Source organism: Salmo trutta, chromosome 37, assembly GCF_901001165.1.
Source record: "Salmo trutta chromosome 37, fSalTru1.1, whole genome shotgun sequence".
Taxonomy (NCBI): Eukaryota; Metazoa; Chordata; class Actinopteri; order Salmoniformes; family Salmonidae; genus Salmo; species Salmo trutta.
Genome location: NC_042993.1, coordinates 26,077,483 through 26,098,157, shown reverse-complemented (window position 1 = coordinate 26,098,157; position 20,675 = coordinate 26,077,483). Strand labels below are relative to the sequence as shown.

General features: G+C 43.3%; 1 protein-coding gene across 4 annotated transcripts; it reads left to right on the top strand.

The window, feature by feature from the left end:
- The first annotated feature begins 8,523 nt into the window (after nt 1-8,523).
- On the top strand, nt 8,524-18,675 carry LOC115177106 (uncharacterized). Of its 4 annotated transcripts, none has more exons than XR_003872350.1 (10): nt 8,524-8,681; nt 8,939-8,995; nt 9,860-10,210; nt 10,883-11,149; nt 13,046-13,336; nt 13,760-13,864; nt 14,030-14,085; nt 14,191-16,116; nt 17,398-17,536; nt 18,121-18,675. XR_003872350.1 is itself a non-coding variant. In XM_029737610.1 (10 exons), the coding sequence occupies exons 1-10, from the start codon at nt 8,657-8,659 to the stop codon at nt 17,507-17,509; spliced, it is 3,159 nt and encodes a 1,052-aa protein (XP_029593470.1). In that variant the 5' UTR covers nt 8,524-8,656; the 3' UTR covers nt 17,510-18,675. The 4 variants fall into 4 exon arrangements, 3 of the variants coding, with proteins under 3 accessions (XP_029593470.1, XP_029593472.1, XP_029593471.1); XM_029737610.1 differs by having other exon boundaries at nt 14,191-15,841; nt 15,873-16,116; nt 17,398-18,675; XM_029737612.1 differs by having other exon boundaries at nt 17,401-18,675.
- The last annotated feature ends 2,000 nt before the right edge of the window (nt 18,676-20,675 follow it).

The window sequence follows — 20,675 nt, the reverse complement described above, 5'->3', positions numbered from 1 at the left end:
TCCAAAGGGATGCTGGCCCACGTTGACTCCAATGCTTCCCTTAGTTGTGTCAAGTCGGCTGGATGTCCTTTGGGTGGTGGACCATTTTTGATACACACGGGAAAAACTATCTTCAAGTGCTGGTGTCGTCTGTTGTGTTGTTGCCCTGGAGAATGAAAATAGACAATTTCTTTAGAATATCAGTCAAGCAAATACTGTATGTATTGCACCTGGACAGATGATCAGATGAAGGTGGTAATTGTTTTAGGGTTTGAAATAAATATTAACACTACCACTCTTTGTGTTATTTTCAGTATTCACTTCATTAAACATCACCACCACCACCATACCACAGGATGGTAAGACATTCTGAATAAGGTCTTTATTGTATGTGCATGTAGAGAATATTGCCACAAAGAGAGAGAGGTCAATATTGATATTCACTGTTATAGTCCACAGCAACAGCAGAGGCATGGATCCACTTTGTTGCCACTCTGATTGTTTACATGTAAACAGAGGAAGACAATTAACATATAATATAACCTGACAATTTATTCTTCTATTTTCCCGAATGCACCTTTTCTCTTCACTTAATTAATTGTAACATCATCAGTTACCCTTACGGATTACATGCACACAATGTGAACTAATTCTGGATAATCAAAGGAAATGTACACCATTTCCTAAAGACATTATACACTACCTTTGCCTTGATGCTGATCTTCCGAAGCCTTTCCCCACAGCCAAACCAGTTGTCCTGGTTTGGCTGTGGGGAGGCTAGGATTGGCGACGGCCTGAACCCTGCAACCACTGGATCGCTCACTCTGGTTGGGATCATGTTTCTTCTCCTGGGGAATCTTTTTGAGCGCAATAACTGTGTTAGTACAATAAACAGTTGCTTTACAGCTCTCATTGATGGAAGAGAGGTACGATTCACCAGTCGGCCTCGCATCAGGAATCAGGAGCCCAGAAGTCTAAGGCAGAGTTTCTGCCAATTCTTTGGCCATCACTCGCGTGAAGAGATTGACTACTCCTTGGCAGATCTTGGAGAGTGGCTTAGAACACCCTGAACTGAGCTGGCCTGTTTGTGAAGAAGAAGCGGGTGGTCAGACTCACAATGGCTCTGACAGAGGGAGAGCAGAAGGCCACATCAGTATCTTTGAGGTCTTTGAGCAAGTGCTCTAGAAGGGATTTAAGAGATTTTGATTTGATTTGGATCTCTTTTAGTCCTCATTTGGACTAATCTTCCAAGAGTCCTTAAACATGAAAATACAATTTATAATAGAAACACATTTTCACATATAACACACTGTTACAAACAGACATAATATACTAACATATTGACCATTTAAATGGTTTTAATGTATTGTTTAAATTTATATATTGAAAGGTTTCTGGTTTGCTCAGTTAAATTATTCAATTTCTTTATTGCTCTAAATTGAAATGTTATTTTGCCTATTTCTCTTTTCTGTCTGGATAACACATAGATGGTGGACAATCTATTCCTAGTATTTACTGAATGTCTGTCTTTTACCAACTGAATACCGTTGTGAATAGAGTTTGGCCATTTTAAATGGTGTATATTATGAAATAAAATAAGCATGCTTTTTTCAATTATCTTGTTGATTGATGACCAACCAAGAGCATTGCGCATGACTACAAGAGAAGAACCATATCTCCACCTTAAAACAATCCTTGCTACTTTGTTCTGTGCAATCTGCAGCCTCCTAATTTCACTTGCTGATGCATTTCCCCAGGCCATAGAACAGTAGTTCACCTGACTCTCAATTAATGCTTGTGCTATTTGCTTAAGAATCTTTCCTGGTAAATATTTAGCTATCCTCCTGATCATGCATGCTGTTTTAATATTTATTGTCATGTCCTGACCATAGAGAGCTCTTGTTTTCTATGGTAGAGTAGGTCAGGGCGTGACTGGGGGGGTTTATCTAGTTTATTTAGTTCTATGTTGTTTGGTTCTAGTTTCTGTTTTTCTATGTTGGGTTTTTTGGATGATCCCCAATTAGAGGCAGCTGGTCATTGTTGTCTCTAATTGGGGGTCATATTTAAGTAGTTGTTTTTCCCACCTGTATTTTGAGTTAGTGCATGTTGCACCTCTTTCGTCACGGTTTGTGTTTTGTTTGTAGTTTTATTGTTTGTTTTGCAAAGTTTCCCATTCAAATAAAAGATGTGGAACGATACCCACGCTGCGCTTTGGTCTCCTTCCTACGATGAACGTGACATTTACTTTACATAGACGAGTTATTTGAGACGACCATGATAAGCAGTTATCTAGCTGCACTCCTAGTAGTTTGATTTCTGCCACTTCCTCAATTTGTACTCCGCTCATACTTAATTGTATCCCATGCTGTGTTGGCCTTTTCCTAGTGGAACAGACCAACATAACTTTGGTTTTCTTGGTGTTTAAAACAAGTTTGTTCCAGCAAACCCACTCCCTGATATTCTCCAAATCTCCTTGTAAAGCTTGCTGTACCTGTTGAACCAATTGTCTTGCTGTATAAATTGTAGTATCATCTGCAAATATAGTAGCTTGAGTTTCAGATAAGGTATAAAGAAGGTAATTGGTATATATTAAATAAAGAAGTGGCCCAAGGCAGCTGCCCTGCGGTACTCCACAGTTTAAAGCACGAGGGGAAGAAAATTAACCATTGATATAGGTGGACTGTTTCCTGTCAGTTAGATATGACTGTACCCAATTCAATGCTACCTCCTTAAAACCATAATGCATTAATTTCTTCAAAATGATTTCATGATCTACTAAATCAAATGCTCCACTAAAATCTAAAATAGTACACCAACAAACCTGCCATTATCCATAGCATTGAGCCACTGGTCAGTCATGTCAACCAATGCAGTGGTAATGGAATGGTTTTTGTGAGAAGCATGCTGTTTGGCTGTAATCAGATCATTCTTTTCCATGTACTCCCGTATTTGTCTACACACAATACCCTCCAATATCTTACTGAGTGAAGGGAGTAGACTGGTTGACTATTGGCAGGAGTAATGGATTCTTTGCTGTCTTTCGGAATAGGACACAGTTTAGCATGCTTCCATACATTTGCAAACATCGCCTTTTCCAGTGACCAATTGAATATGTATTTCAGTGGAGCTGCAATCTGGAGAGCAGCATAGCGAAGTAAAAAATTGTCCATAAGATCATAACTTGTAGATTTACCATCGAGTAATGACTTCAATAGGTTTAACACCTCCTCTACTGACACCATTTGCAGACTAAAAGAGCAGGTCTTGTTGCTCATAATATCATCATCAATCCATTGGACAATAGCTTGTCTGGAAGAATGTGTGTTTACATTATTGCTCAGTAAATACATTTTCTTTGTAAAAAAAAATCTGCAAAATTATTGGCAATATCAGCTGGTTTTCTTATTGTTCTCCCGCCAACCTCCACACTAGATGGGCATGATGAGATAGATGTACCAAGTAAGCCCTTAACTGTATTCCATACCTCTTAAGAATAATTTTTACAATCAATAAAAGCATTGTTGTAAAATAATGTTTTTTTTCTTAGGATTCAATTTAACTGCAGGGTCGTAATGTTCTATAATTCTGTTCATCAATTTCTAGTTCTGATTTGGCTAAGACTTTTGCCATATTTCTTTGAGAAAAGCCTTACCCAGTTCATCATCAATTCATGGAGATGGACGAGCCCCAACTGTACTCTTTCTTACTGGGGCATGATAGTCCATTACCTCAGTGAGCAAATCAATAAAACATTCTGTAGCATGATTTAAATCATCCTCTAGATAAATCAGCTCCCAGGGTACAGCAGCCAAATCATTTTGAAATAGCTCATGATTAAATGTTTAAAAATGTATCTTGACCACAATCCTTGGGGGTTTCTTTGGAACCTCGGTGTTCATGGTTATGGTCACAATATTATGGTCTGTCCAGCCCACTGGTATTCATCTGGCTTTTAAGCATGGCAATGGTATTGTAATAAGCCTGTGTGTAGCTGGTGTAGAGGAGTCAGGTGTAGGACAGCAGATAAGAGTAATAAACTTAATTTACTCAAGAATCAATAATACAAAGCAATAATCCAGCCCACAATAACGGATCGTATTACATACAAACAAACACTCACAAACAAACATGGGGGAACAGAGGGTTAAATAATGAACAAGTAATTGGGGGATTGAAACCAGGTGTGTAAGACAAAGACAAAACAAATGGAAAATTAAAAGTGGATCGGCGATGGCTAGAAGGCCGGTGACGTCGACCGCCGAACGCTGCCCGAACAAGGAGAGGGACCGACTTCGGCAGAAGTCGTGACAGGTATATTACAGAAGATCAGATCAATGCATGTGTCTGAACGATGACCTAACCTAGTCGATGATCTAGTAGTATCATTAACCATTTGTTTCAAACCACAGTTCTCAGCATATCTTATCAATTTAGTTCTATTCAAATTATTATGATCCTTCCAATTTATATTAAAACCACTCAAGATAAATACATCTCTGTTGCTATCTGTGGCCTGGTCAAACCCAGTGCATAAGTCATCCAGATAGGACACCTTAGAGCTAGGAGGTCTATACACACATCTTACCAATATGGGTGCCTGGCGAGGCAGATGTACTTGAGCCCATAGTGCCTCTACTTGACATACATTAAGGTCATCCCTCCTCTTAAAAGGTATATGATTCTGAATGTATAGTGCTACACTACCACCATTCCTATTCCTGTCCCTTCTAAGTAGACTATATCCATGAACGTTAATTTGCCCATCATTTACAGATGCATCTAAATGCGTTTTGGTCAAAGCCAAAATATGAATATTATTTATGTTGACCAAGTTAAAAACCTAATGTGTTTTGTTAGGAAGGCTACATACATTAACCTGAGCTATATGCAGCCCTTTCCTTGTCAAGTGAAAATCAATAGAGCATGTATTCGTTATACTTGAAGTTGTCATGACCCACCACAACACACAAACTCAGATTTGAACATTTAATTAAAATAGCGAGGGAGTTATTCTGGAGTCCCGATACAATTGCCCGTTGATGTAAAGTCTATCCGTCACCATGGAGACTCGTTGATTCAGGCAACGCTTTTCCTTCATGATGGGATACATTTTTTCTCCTTTCATTGATCTCGGTGGGGAAGTGATCCTTCATTCCAAAATCAGTGTTTCTGAGTTCTCTGCCCCTGCTCTTTGTCATTTCATTTTGCTTAAATTTGTCAAAACATGCAATAATATCCCGTGGCCTATTCCCAGAGGCCTTACCCAGAGGCAATTTAAGTTGAGTTGACATAAAGTCTCGGACAGTGTCCTCACAGCCTGTGCAGTTGTCATTCTCCGTTATCCCTGAAAATATTAGATTGTCCCGCATTGATCGAGACTGTACATGAAGCAAGGTTTCTTTAAGTTGTTTGTTCTCCCTTTGCACCACCTCCACCTTTCCATGAATAGAGCCTACAGTACCAGTAGCTCTGTGTTCTCTTTCCTTAGATCATCAATCTGACATTGGCTGAATTCTAGACTGGCACATAATGCATTGATGTCTTCTCGTAATATATCCAAGATATCACGTTTGGCAAGCCTTTCCTTGATGGATTTTAACAAGTCACCATCCATATCAGTTAACCTCTCCCCACTCTCCACGCGCACCTTCTTGCTTGGGGATGGTTTGGTTCCATCGTTGATACCGCTTGGCCAACTTGGCTTAGGTTTTTTGTTGTTGATTGGGTTTGTTGTCCTTAACAATGCTTGAATCCTCCGAAAACAGCGTCATGTTTCTTTGAGTTCGTAAGTATCTCTCGTCAATGAATCGCTCAAGCTCTTCAGTGATTGATTCTGAATCATCCAGCATGTTTGCAGGCAGAGTAAAACAAAAAGAACAAAACACTGTTAATTTAGCTAGCGTCTAGTCAGACTGCTCTGTGAAGGCATAGACTATCTCTCTGCTAATGGCTCCCTCTGGAGCTCACCTATCTGCTTCTGCCCAGGAGAGCAGATTCAGACTTAGATCTGCAGGCCACAGAAGACACTGGGATGCTGTTCTGCAGAAGGAACCTGCAGATCTGCTCCACCAGGTGGTCTATGAATGGCCGGCGGATGCCTGTGGAGAGAAGGGCCTGAAGCTTTCACTCAGCTGCATCCTCCCATGCTGCCAACATACTGCCCTGGTGACCTTATCTAACACCTCTGACTGGGAGACAAGGCTGGTTGTGCCACTTCTAGCTCTTTCCTGCAGTGCTTTAATGACCCGACGGGTTCTATCCGTGAGGGAGGGTGTTCCCTTAGATGTGGGAAAATCAGTGATGCTTGCAGATGAGGGGGTGCTCTGGATAGCTTTCAGCTCCTTGTCCAGGCTCTCTCTACCCATCGTGCTGTCAAAAAGTCCAACACTAGCTTTCTCTGGCTTAACTGTGAGGCTAGTAATGGTTGGCTGGTTGCATGGGATCATGGGCATGGTGGAAGAGGTGCAACTCAGGACAGATTTATCCTGGTCTTCAATACTCTCTGAGCCCACTGTGTGATCAGACACACATCTTGTCTCATTCAGATGTAACGCAGGGGAGTTGTTCAGTGGTGCAGTGATGTATATCTCAACAGAGGCATCATTGTTGAACACCGTTCCAACGCTGCAGAACATGGAACCCAAACCACCGTTTGTGAGCAGGGAATGATCTGAATCCCTGATCAATAGTGTCAATGGGAAGGATGAACTTGTCCACCTTGAACCTCACATTGCTATAAAAGCTAGCGGCAGCAGAGTGGAACCAACCCTAGGGGAACTTGGGCCCGGTCTGGAGGTCAAGGAGTTTTAGGAAGGAACAAGACCGGTCTCTGAGATCACAGCCTCAATCTGGTCAGCACTGACACGTTTTGGGACAGATTTCTTAAGCCTTTGCAGGTAATGGATAAACATTCCAATAAGTCCGACTCCTCTCCATGTTGAACGGACAGTGCTAGCACTAATAGTGATATCATCAGAGTCCATCACCGATCTCACAGAGTACAAAGAAGGTATACCAGAGGAAGATTAATCCTCCGTGTGGGACAACAGATTGTTCGCAAATATACTATCGGTTTCAGATTTAATTGCTCCCAAAGTAGACTCTGTTGCATTCTCTGTTAGGAATGAGAAGACCAGAATGCTAATAACCTCATGTCTAGGTGGAGTTGGTATGCGTCCTCTGCATTGGTATACAGGGAATGAGAACTGCAGAGTTTCTCACAAAGGGCCAATGCCCTTAATTGGGTCTCTGAAAGTTTCTCATTCTCCCTGAATAGAAGTATATCATTCAAAGAAACCATGGCAATGTCAACGTGGTTCAAGTTATCCTGAAGCTGGTCAGCTGTGGCAGGGGCTCCTCGAATTGGAAAAATCCATGAAGAGATGGAAGAGATCCATTCTTCCATTTATTCAGGAAGAATACCTTGTCACTTTGCTGTGACAGACTATTGTGTTCATTTCACTGATGCATAAATGAAACAGTGGATCTCTTCATTAGGCCTAGTAGCCAAGTCTTACTTATTGTTTCTGTGCATTTTTCTGCACCAATCTACTGGTAGTAGATACATCACTTCTTGGCCCGTAGCTACATAGGACACAGAGGTCCAGACCACTGTAACTTATTTTTGTATAAACGTAATAACGCTTTATGTTCCGCCCTTGCTTTGGCTTCATTGGGATGCGTACATGTGCATGCTCTTTTTACTGCCGGCTAGTTTCCTCTTCGAGCTCTCACTTATAGTGTTTGTTAATTCATGTATCTTTCTCAAGGAACTACAATGCATTTTGACCATAGGCCAACATACTGCATAGCCTAGTTCCACCAAGTAACAGAAAAACTAAGAACAAAGTGCCCTTTTGTACCGTAGTTCACTTTATTGGGAGCTAATTTCTCTGGGTGTTTTTAAATAGCTAGGATTGATAGAACTTAAGCTTTTTATACAATGTATTTTTTTATATTTTTATTTTGAGCTTTAATAGGTAAATACATTTTCCACACAGCCTACATTACAAGGCTACGATATGCGTTTGCGAGTTTGATCATTCCCCGTCTCTGCTATGGGGCAGCATTTGCATATTCGTATTTTCACAATCAAATCACCTCAAAAGAAATTCAGCTCCTTACATTTATAAGTGGAGCATGTGTAAAGTATTCGACACAGGTACAACTTGCTCTTGAATTATACTTTTTAAAGTTTTTCCACAAGTGTCAACTGAGAAAGGACTGCAGGATATGGTTGTGATTTTGAATGGAAACTAACTGGTGTTCATTTCAATTGTCATCGGCTACTAATGTTTGTAGCTGGTGTGCCTTAATAAACAAACCCAGTATGGATTGCGTGCTCTCTTGGCCCATAGGCTCTCAATGCTGCTTTCAAGTAATTGAGGTGAACGATCCCTTTAAGAGTACAGGTGTGTCTGCAAGACAGGGTTGTATTCACTAGGAACCAAACAGAAGAAAAGGGGTGAAACAGGGATGGACCTATCTGAATTCGTCCTATAAGAAACTCTTGTTTTTATTGCACAACGTTTTCCGTTGTAAGACGTTTTACTAAGGTGTGGACTAATGAATACACCGGTGGAGACAGGTGAGTGTGGAGAAAACAGTAAGGGAAACCTTTCACACGTAAACAAACTGGTTTTGCCAAAAGTCTGCTTATGGCTTTTACAAATGAAACATGAGAGAAGAGAGAAAAGTCTGTCGTAAGTGTTGACATTGAAAATCTTTGAAGACATGTTTTGAATTAAGTGAAAGTGAGTTTATTCATAATAGATTAACACTATGTACTCTGTCTGGTTTAGAATGCTAGCGCGCTAAGCTTCTAGCATGTCCAATTTGTGTTTTCAGAAGAACACAGCCTGGGTTTCTTTCTTTCTGCATTTTAATAAGTCTTAAACAGACACATTTCATTCACTTTAATTTAGTTGTGATTTGAGTCTGAGTCAAAAATCCTCCACAGGCTTTCCTGACTATGTGATGAACTTACACCTGCTTCCTGTAGTTCTGTCATTGGCAGGTAAGGCATCTTTCCTCCCTCAATTGTCTGACAGGGCCTTCAATGTTGACTTAATTGAGTACCCTAACCTAAAGCTGACCAAAAGGGTGTGCCTGTGGAAAGAATGCTGATGTGCGTGTTTTTAAAATGTGGGAGAGGTTGGAGTTGTAGCTCTACATTTTTGGGAAATTCCAAGGTGACAGAAACAATGACTCCTCCCCAGCTCGGCTGCATTCTTAGTCTGTGTGTCACATAAATGAAAAATAATGTCACACACTCATCTCTCCTTCTTGTGAATTTATTCTACCAAAGTTTTGGCTTAACAACCTTTATCAGGGCGTGTGATATTGTACCACAAAATGTCCAATGGCTTATCAGCTCTTCTATGACTGTTTCCCAAATGGCACCCTATTCCCCACATAGTGCACTACTTTTGACCAGAGCCCTATGGGCCCTGATCGGAGTCCTATCTAGTGCACTATAAAGGGAACAGGGTGCGATTTGGGACACAGCCTCTGAGTCATACTTTCTCTATCCAGTATCCACCTCTACTTTGAAAGTGTGCTGTTGTTTTACTGCAAATGATCAATGAGGGAACCTTGGTGCAATTCATCTCAATTTTTGTCCTTCTCATGCACACCTTGTAAAGTCAATCCACCATGACTGATCAGGAGCATATTGATTTGATTTAGTATAATTCATCTGCTGAAGACCTTTGGGGCCTTTTAAATGCTTGTAAAGTGTTTGGATAATTCCCCCAACTATATACCCCTCAAACACTCTCATACTAGTGTTATAACCTGTCATAATCACTGTAAGAAAGTAAGCAGGTAAATAAGTGATAATCATTGTATTCCTTTCTTCTCCCCCTTTCCTACCTTCCAGTCATCCTATCTGTCACACTCTCCCAGGACCTGGTCTCAATCCAGTTTAAGTCAGATCCAGTCCTGGTGCAGACTGGCACCGATGCGGTCTTCACGGTGGTCACAGTGTCCCAGGTGTTTTCCATCACATGGGGATACCCAGGTGGGGTGACCCCCCTGGGGCTGTGGGTGGGGGGCAGTGCGGTGCTCAACACTGTGACCCAGTACCAGGGCAGGGTCACGATCACAGCCACTCAGCTCCGCATCAGCAGTGCCCAGCTGGGAGACGCGGGGAACTACACGGTGCAGGTGGACCCCTCGCCCACCACGGGCCTGGCCCAAAACTCAAGGTTCATACAGCTCAGGGTATTCGGTAAGGAGGGAGGAAAGGAGGGAGTGAAAGAAAGAGGAAAGGAAGGAGGGATGTAGTGAGTGAGAGAAAGAAGGAGGATGGGAGGGAGAATTACAGAAGTGAATAGCAGTGGTGGAAAATCGAGCATGAAGTGTAATGTGATTATAGCCACTTGTTTGCCCAGACCTGTTAGTGTTTGTTATTACTGTTATTTTTAGTCACAGATAGCACTTCTATCTTTATTTTCTCAGTCAAGGCCTAGCGTTTATTGGCATCTTGAAAGCCACTTTTGCCATCTGCCCCTTTATTTACCATCTGCCCCTTTATTTACCATCTGCTCCCATGTCTGGATGTTGTTTCTTCTCCCAACCCTCCATTATTTTCATTAAATAAAATTAGATTAGGCAGAAAACACTAAGCGTCCCTCTATATTTTGAAGCTTGAATTGAATCCCCCTATGTCTGTGATCACTCTGTGAAAGCCCAATAATGGCTCATTCAAAAGCCCTGTGTGTATCTCCCAATCAGTCAACTACTCCAGTATTCACTAGCCTGGTCCCAGAATAGTTTGTGGCATGATAATGACTATAGGAGTTGACAATTACCATAGGAGTTGGCATGACCATAAGAGTTGTCAATGATCGTAGGAGTTATATATATAATCTCCCTTGCTTATCCTCTCTCCCCACCCTAGATGCAGTGGATGGCGTGACTATCTTTGTGCCATCAGTGGCTCTGGAGGGGGGCAATGTGTCTGTGCGCTGTACCTGGACCAAGGGGACAGAAACCAGTGTGATGTGGGGTAAAGGGGGCTCTGTTCTCACCTCGAACTCCAGGGTCACTATCAAAGGGGGCGACCTGGTGATCAACCCGGCCAGGAGGGAAGACGCCGGGGTCTACACCTGCACCGTCGCTAACCTTGTCAGTGCTCAGACTGCCTCGAAGACCCTCACAGTTTACTGTGAGTCATTGCATGCCCAGCTGCTAATGCTAATAACATAAGCTAATTAGACAGCCACACAGTGAGCAGGGCCAGTGAACAGGGCCGGATTAGCGACTTGGCATGCAGGGGTAATCCAGGGGTAATTAGATAGCATATGAACATGTGATAAATCATGGCAAAATGTGTAGGATTGTAATTAACCGTAAATTAACTTTAAAACTGCAACATTTTCTCTCAGCCTCATAATGGCAAAACGTGTAGAATAGCATGAGATTAGCTATATAACTGCACAATTTTCTCTAAACCGCACCCCGCTGCTGACTTGCCTCTGAAGCTAAGAAGGGTTGGTCCTGGTCGGTCCTGGTCAGTCCCTGGATTGGAGACCAGATGCGGCTGGAAGTGGTGTTGGAGTGCCAGTAGGAGGCACTCTTTCCTCTGGTAAAAATAAATATACTGAACAAAAATGTAAAAGCAACCTGCAACAATTTCAACAATTTTACTGAGTTACAGTTCATATAAGGAAATCAGTTAATTGAAATTAATTCATTAGGCCCTAATCTATGGTTTTCACATAACTGGGCAGGGGCGCAGCCATGTGTGGGCCTGAGAGGGCATAGGCCCACCCACTGGGGAGCCAGGCCCAGCCAATCAGAATTAGGTTTTCTCCACAAAAGGTCATTATTACAGACAGAAATACTCCTCAGTTTCATCAGCTGTCTGGGTGGCTGGTGTCACACGATCCCACAGGTGAAGTAGGTGGATGTGGAGGTCCTGGGCTGGCGTGGTTACACGTGGTCTACGGTTGTGAGGCCAGTTGGACGTACTGCCAAATTCTCTAAAACGACGTTGGAAGCGGCTTATGGTAGAGAAATGAACATCAAATTCTCGGGCAACAGCTCTGGTGGACATTCCTGTAGTCTGCATGCCAATTGCATGCTCCCTCAAAACTTGAGACATCTGTGGAATTGTGTTGTGTGACAAAACTGCACATTTTACAGTGGCTTTTTATTGTCTCCAGCAGAAAGTGTACCTGTGTAATGATAAGCTTCTTGATATGCCACACCTGTTGGGTGAATGGATTATTTTGGCAAAGGAGACATGTTCACTAACAGGGATGTAACACATTTGTGCTTAACATTTTAGAGAAATAAGGTTTTTGTGCAAATGGGAAAATTCAGCGATTTTTATTTATTTTTAAATGTTTTATTTCAGCTAATGAAACATAGGACCAACACTTTACATGTTGCGTTTATATTTTTGTTCAGTATAATAATAGCTCAATGCCCCGGGGCAATGCCCCAGGACACCCGTTTAACATCCCATTTCGGATGGGATGTTAAACGGGTATCCTGACTCTCTGTGGTCACAGAGTAGTATGAGCTTAGCTATAAGACTGCACAATTTTGTCTCTGCCACATGGCAAAATGTGTAGAATTGCAGGGAAAACTGTGGCCCCAGATGCAGAGGTCTGGCTCTGACTGTGAGTAACTATCTAGTGTCCAGGGTTCTGTTAATTAGGGCACTTTTGAGAGTCAGAGTAGTCTTTTCTTGTTTTAGTCTGTTTTCTTCTGCTTGGTGCCTAATATACTTGACCCAGCAGCTAAAATGCTAATAATATGTTAAACTACATTACACCAAGTAATGTAACTACCAGTTAGCCACATAAGGGCATTACTAAACAGGCTACAGGGCTAATTCTCATTAGTAATAATAGCACTACTCATAAAGCTTCGTGAGCCGCCTGATCCCGCATGAGCTTCAAGGTATCATGCAACTCGCGAAGCTACTAGTCATACCCAACCCCAGTAATATTGTCCCCATTCATTTTGAGGTGAAACTTTACTGTGATAGTCTGTGAGCCATAGGATTTGTCTTTGAGTCTGTCTGTTGATGTCCCCCCCCCCCCACCTCCAGATGGTCCCGACACCCCCGTGCTGAGCAATGATTCTCCGGCAGACTGTGTGGGAGGAGGAGCGGATGCAGTGCTAGGCCAGACGATCCGTCTCACCTGCGTGTCTGACTCCCTGCCTCCCGCCACTTTCTCCTGGCAATACAACAACAAATCCGTGGCGTCTGGACAACCAGACAGTGGCGTGTTCAGCCTCCAGACCTTCTCCACCAACCAGAGCGGCCAATACAAGTGTGTGGCTAGCAACGCCGTCACGGGCGCCACGTCGGAGCAGGGAACGGACCTGGCCATCGTGGGTGAGTTATGTGGGACGAACGCTGGCCTTGACCACTGCCGTGACTCATTCTGGTGACTGTTCGTTTTGGACGGCGCAGCGGCGTCCATCTTTGAGTGAAGAGAGGGGAACATTTTGGCACAGCCTGGCTCATCAGCGAAAGATTGATTAATCCAAATGCTCTCGCAATGGGAATCTAACTCTTTTTCTATGACTTTCAGCTGTCTTCACTGATCTTCCCTTTATTTCCACCACTCGTTCTCTCTCACCTCTCTTCCCCTGCCATCACTTCATCATTCTCTTTCTGAAACCTCGTTTCTTTTCTATTTGTCTGTCTGGGCTCCGTGTCTCAGACACATTATCATGATTAATTTCTGTCTCCACCTCCCTCCCACTCTTTCTGTCCCTGTCCCCGCCCTTCCTTCCCTGTTTCCCTCTGTCTCAGGCACATGCCTCAGTGCAGGGGCAGTGGCTGGCATAGTGATTGGCTGTGTGGTCGCTCTGATCTTAATCATCATAGCCATCGTACTCCTGGTGCGCTGGAGGAGAGGTGAGTGAGCGTGTCTGTCTGTCTGTCTGTCTGTTTAGGAAGTCCCCTGTGGAGCCATGAAAGTAAGGCCTCTTTGTAAGCATTCACATTGACCTGTCTATACTATGCTCATGTAAACATATGTGTCTGTTTGAATACTGTATGTGACAATGTTGCTCATTGCAGTTGACCGAAGACAGCAGGCCACAGGACAAAAGAGAAACCCAGAACTCATGCTTACAGTAAGACACTCGTCTTTTCCCCAAAGTATTATGATTCTGAAAGCACTTTATTTAATCAATTAACCCATTTTCTTTCTTCCTCTTCTATTTCTCTCTCTTTTTCAGCCCCCAGAGCCCCCTCCACCTGGTACCCGGACTTTAGGCAGAGGCCAGCACTCTGTCCCACCCGATGGCCGCGAAAACACACACACACCGCCACGCGACACTAACACACTTCAACACAATGGCCATGCCAACAGCAATGGGTTCCCACACAATGCCCAACATCAGAATGCCAATTCATTTCCACAAAATGCCACCACGCAGGACCACAACACTTTCACACACACTGCTGCACCTCAGAATGCCAACACACTCAACACCCTCCCACAGATGACTCAAAACCACCCGAACAATCCAAACATTCTCATACAAGCGGGTTCTACTCAGGTTGGTGTTAACCTTAACACACTGCCACACAACCAGGAAAATAGCAACGCACAGCTACCCACGGTTCACGTCAATCTCAATTCCTATCCAACTAATGGTCAACAACACAACCAACAGTCACAGCAACAATTTACAAGCCCACAGGACAGTACAATGCAGCGGAGCGCCACCAATGTAGCCAACAGTGCTAGTGCTCTTCAAGTTCAAAATAACAACCCACAAACGTTCACACAGACTGGACAGTCATACACCAATCCCAGGATGAAAATTGGCTTGTCATATCCTGGTGATCCTTCACAGGTTGACCACAGTGACTTAGACACGGGTCCTCAAGTCTCTACTGGTCCTGTTCCTACTGGTTACACACACGGTGGTCGAAGTCACACTCTTCAGCGAAACGCCAACACGCAGACCTACCAGATGGACCAGGCTACTGATACCCAGCCTAGACACTCCGACCCAGCAGCGGCCAGTTCTGTGCCACGTGATGACAGTCATGCCACACCAAGTGCCAGCTCACACCGCCAACAAATGCCTTGGGACCGTCTGAGGGGCACCCCGGCGTACCCCAACAACTCCCCCAGAAGGGTACAGGCTTCCCCCGACAGCAGCTACACCTCTGATAGCACAGAGTCTCCATCCCAGGCTAGACGATTTCAACCACACACCCGAAGGAGTGGGCCAGGAGCACAGAGCCAGAGCCCCCCACAGAGCCGATCTACACCCAGGAAGGCTGCACCGACGGCGGGCAGACATGCCCAGAACCTCCCCCACACTCATGGGACAAACAATCAGCCTGGGGCTCCGAGCCACACACAGTCACATATCAGTCCTCATGCACGCGATACACCAAGGCAGAGAGCCCGGCATGATGTCAGAGCTCAGTCCCAGATCACAGCTCAGACCGCTTCTCAAAGCCAGACTGGCCCCAGGCAACAAAATACCTCACACAGCCACCACAACCCTCAGCCGCAACAACAGGGACCAGGTGCTCCACAGGGACTAATAACCAACATGCCCCGAGGCACCACGCTCGACACTCAAGCTCTCGCCAATCCAAATCACATCCCACAGACACAAACCGGGATTCAGTATGGTAGGGGAAACACACCTATGATAACGCAGCCCACACAAGACCAGAGACAGACAGCAACACAAGGTTGGGGTGCAATAACACAGCCTGTTACACAGAACCCCAGTAGCCTCACTCAGACGGCCCTGGAGATGCACACACTGACGACCCCTAACCCTTTTCACAACCGTAACCACCAGACACAGGCCGCCCTGCTCAACACCCAAGCTGAAGGCCGTAACCCTGGGCACAAGCGGCCCCCCACGCCCCCTCCCGTGATCCCTCTGGCTCAGTTCCAGACTATTCCCAGAGAACGCACCCAGCACCAGTCTCCAAACCGGGGCCCCACTGGCCCTCTCAGGCCCCCAGTCAATGTACACACCACACAGAGACACCCCAACGCCCACCCGCCCCACAGACATCCCAGCGCTACCATACCGGCCAACCTGCACTCAGGAAATGGCCACCACGTGCACGCTGATAACACCCACAGGCACGGTCAACATACTCAACGTGCGCACCCACGCCAGGTAAGTAAACACCAAAGTAGTGTTTGATATCAGAGCCAACCGTTCCGATATGTTTGATATATGTTGTTTAGCCATTTCATGTTTCATTAATTGCCACATGGCTCTCTGTCTCAGATGTGTGATCATTATGACTGTCTCATTATGTCATTCGCTGTGTACTTAGTTTCTTTGGTTTCCCCACCTCTCATTCAGTCAGCATCCCAAATGGAACCCGATTAACTTTATTTAATTGATTTATTTATTATTTAACTAGGCAAGTCAGTTAGGAACAAATTCTTAGTTACAGTGACGGCCTAACGGGGAACAGTGGTAGTTTTGTTCAGGGTCAGAACGACATATTCTGACATTGTCAGTTCGGGGATTCGATCCAGCAACCTTTACGGTTACTGGCCCACCGCACTAACCACTAGGCTACCTGCCACCCCTATAATATGTGTATAATATGTATGTCACGGGTAGACTTGTAAAACTACTGGTAATTTACTCAAGTTACTGTAATCTTCTGTAATTTTGGTAATTAACAGGCCTTCTCTGGTGATTTTTACATGAATAACTTTAAAAAGATTTATTCATATATAGTATTTATTTTTCTGTGTCCATATTGCCCATGAGTTTCTAGTGAATAGACCATATGGTACAAGAGAAAATGGCCTAATTCATGAGAAAAGCATCTAATCAACTATGGCATTATTTTAAATTAACTCTGCAACTCTTCCAACTATTTACTTTTTCACCAGTTTGGCTCCAAAACATTAACAACAAAGACGTATTGACACGGTCAAATAAATATATAAGGGATATTTCATGCTGAAAAACCCTCATAACAATGGTATTCACTAAGTTGATGGCTTATATTTAGGATAATGTTTTAATTTATTTCGATTTTTTTTATCCTATTTTATCATTTGATGATGATGAGGCCACTTAGATTAGACACCTGTGAAAATGTGAAGTACCCAAAAGAGCCTCTAGACGTCTTGTGATAAATTAAATTAAATCGTTGAAACTACGAAAGTTTCCAGTTATATACCCTCCCTTTGCAACCCTAGTGACAGGGAAGCTTGCCAAGCAGCTTTTATAGCGGGGCCTGCACTTTCTGTTGAGTGACAAGTATCTTTCTGCTGGAGTAATGACGCGTATTTGGCAGGGATACAGCCAGGCTAGCTTGGCTTGGTGTTTGTCTGTCTATACTATACCAGTGTTTCAGTGTCAGAATTGTGTCAGTGGCTATGTTGAACACGACTTATATATAATTAAGGTCTTGTTCTTTCTCTCTGACAGCAGACCCACCAAGGGAGGCCTAGACACTGAGAGATGCCAATTGACACACACACACCAGCAACTGACAAGAGGAGAAACACAACCATGGAAGACTATGGGAGCCCTACTCTAAAGCAATGGAGACCAAGCAAAAACACATGTATGCGCGTACACACACACACACACACACACACACACACACACACACACACACACACACACACACACACACACACACACACACACACACACACACACACACACACACACTCTATCACACACACTTCCCGCAGTCGACTCCCCCTGCCTGTCAAGTGTATGTTATCTGTTGATTTTCAACAGTACCAACAATGAGTCACTGGAAAACCACACTGATGTGTTCGTTCTGATGCACAATTTAACAAAATAGTAGGAATGAGAAAAGGGCCTTATTGATGGCGAGACTCTCCAGGCTGTGTGTACGTGGCCTCTCCCGTTCAGCGTGTTCAGAGAGAGAATGAGTCACTGCCACAACAATGAGGACTTGTTTCCATTCATATCTGTGTGTGCGTTGCTCCTTGTGACTAGAATAAACAGTAAAAAGGAAAGAAAAAGAGGACCCTTGCTGGATGGATTCCAATTGATTGAATGGACTTGGCCCCTGGGAACTACTGTGTGAAAATTCTGAAGGAAAAAACCCCTCTGTGACTTGTTTTATTTAATATTTCCATGGAATGTATTTATGTGGTGACTTTCTGTTTACAGATGCTTCTCTTGACACCACTCAATTAAGGGGATTCGCCTCGGCGCCTGGGCTTCGGAAGCAATGCTCAACTAACTATGAAGGAGACCCCACAAATGGACGGGCCGCTTATTAATTAAGCGCTTTTATGCGACTTAAATGACTCGGAAAATAATAGCGCCCATGCATGGAGGAGGTCAGCGCAAAGAAGCTGCTGAGCTGCAACATTTTCCCCGACTAAGCAAAGCAAAACAATTTGCTCTGGGACTACAATGGTCTTTTGTGTGGGGGATTGGCACATTAAAAGTGATCTCTTTTGGAAGGAATCTTAGTTTTCTTTCTAAACAAAATCTGTATTTAATGTTTTTATTTTTCTGTTACGTGGTAAATATGTTGGTACTGCCATTGCGATATGTGTCTTTGTGACTCAGGGAGGCTGTTTTATACTAAAATATGTGTTCAATGTGAATACAGAATAGAGGATAAATAAGGTTTTTAAAGATTAGGGGTCTCCATTGAACATGCTTTTCAAGACCAGTATGTTTTATTGATGATAATAAAGTATTTTGATTGCCCCACGTGGTGTCTTGTGAATGTCGATCATTAGGAGGAGTTTATTTACAGGAAAATACTGTATGTCAGTGTATTATATGACATTCATTTTGATATCATGTTACCTACTGGTATAATCTTAACTGCCAACTGGTATAATCTTAACTGCCTACTGGTATAATCTTAACTGATTTTGAAATCATCTTGGCCTCCAGGCATTCTGATCATCTTCAGCTGTTACAAATATTCCCAGAATATTGTATTTACTAGACAGTTTAAGTTGAAGAATCTGCGCTGTAAAAAGGTCCCTTTCTAATTACAGCACCAGAGTTGCCAGATGAATACTGTAATTTTGCTTTACAGCAGAGATTTTCCTTACTGTGAAACCTATTACTGTATTCCTGCTGTAAATTTGGGCACATGATTCCATGGCAGAATTTACTGGATGAGTCATGGTTGATGGAGTGAATAAGCCTACTGAATCTCAAGCCGTATCTTAGAGCAATAACAATGAGGAAGATATGTTGATCTCTGCTTTCAGGACTAAGAATAGGAGAAAGTCCTTTAGAGAAACGAGTGGCTGTGTTGACCTTTTGAATCCTGTTTTGTATGTGCGGACACTCGGTGAGTAAGACATGTTAAATTGAATAAAATACTGTTACATTTTGCTGAGTATGCAGACTCCCTTGGGGAGTTGTTGATTTTCCACATTAGGGAAATGTATGTCTGTTTCCTCAGCTTGTTATGGAGGAATTAGGAGTTTCTGGCTTGCTGCTCTATCAGTCCCTCAGCACAGCTCCCACTTGTGAGTACATCAAATACAGCCCTGCTCCACAACTGCTAAGGTAGAAGGACTTTGTACTGTTGAGTAATGGTAGAAAACATATTATAGTTATCCTCCAAAGCTGAATGACTGTCTGTTATTCCAAAATGATGGGAATATGTCACGTAGGAAGACTCCATGCTGATACTGCCCCTTTCCAGAACGCAATTTGCATGTACATCGAACGTGGTTGTTTTTCTCTCCATCCATGATTTACTGTGTTTGCTGCAGCAAATTTTAATTGTTTATGTTTCACATTAGGACAATAAATTAGCGTACGAAACAAGGCAACAGGAGTGGATGTGTAAAATCAGCATTTTTGTTGTGATTAAATTACGTACTGGTGTGTGTGTCTCCTCTTTATCACACAGTGGCTCCACCCAGCCCTCCTGACTACGACGTGCCAGTGCTGCTCATCGTGTGTGTAACCCTTGTTGGTGGTTTTTCTGGGGATCTACTATGGCATCCAGCGCCACAAGTATTATAAACCGTAGAGGGTGTCACACACAGGACAGTCAATGGACCTATTCAAATACCCTTCAAATGTATTCTTCCTTCTTTCCATGAGGAAATCACTGATCTGACACATTGATTAAAGCAATGGGGAACGCTCGTTTTCACGTATCCACTCTTGTACTGATCAGTGATTACCACAGGGAAGGGAGGAAAGAAAGCATCCGTTTCAGAGGTATTCACGCACTGCAATATAACCTACATGGTGGTAAGTCTCCTCTTCGTTTCCATCAGTGCTAAGAAAAACATAACTGATGCCATCAGGAGATATGGATCCATGAGGATAAGTCCCGAAGTAAGTCTTAAATCCTTCTCCTTTTGAACACCTATCTGTTATTTTCTATTTCAGTTCCATTTTTAATGCATGTCTCTCTTTGCAGGGACAGGCTGGAACATAGGCCGTGTTTGTCTGCACCGGATGTGCATCTGCATGCAAATGTATTGACTGAAGCCCAGTAGCAACATAGGTTGTATTCCACATGGCATCATATTCCCTATTTAGTGAGAAAAATTGGACCAGAGCCCTATGGGTCCTGGTCAAAATGAGTGTACTACAAAGGGAATAGGGTGCCATTTGGAACACAACCATAATTTCAACAACGTCTGGCGTTGAGTATCACATCAGTCTGTCTGCAATAAAGATTTTGAGCAGCAAAATCAGACAGGAGTTTTTATGTATTGTAACGCCAC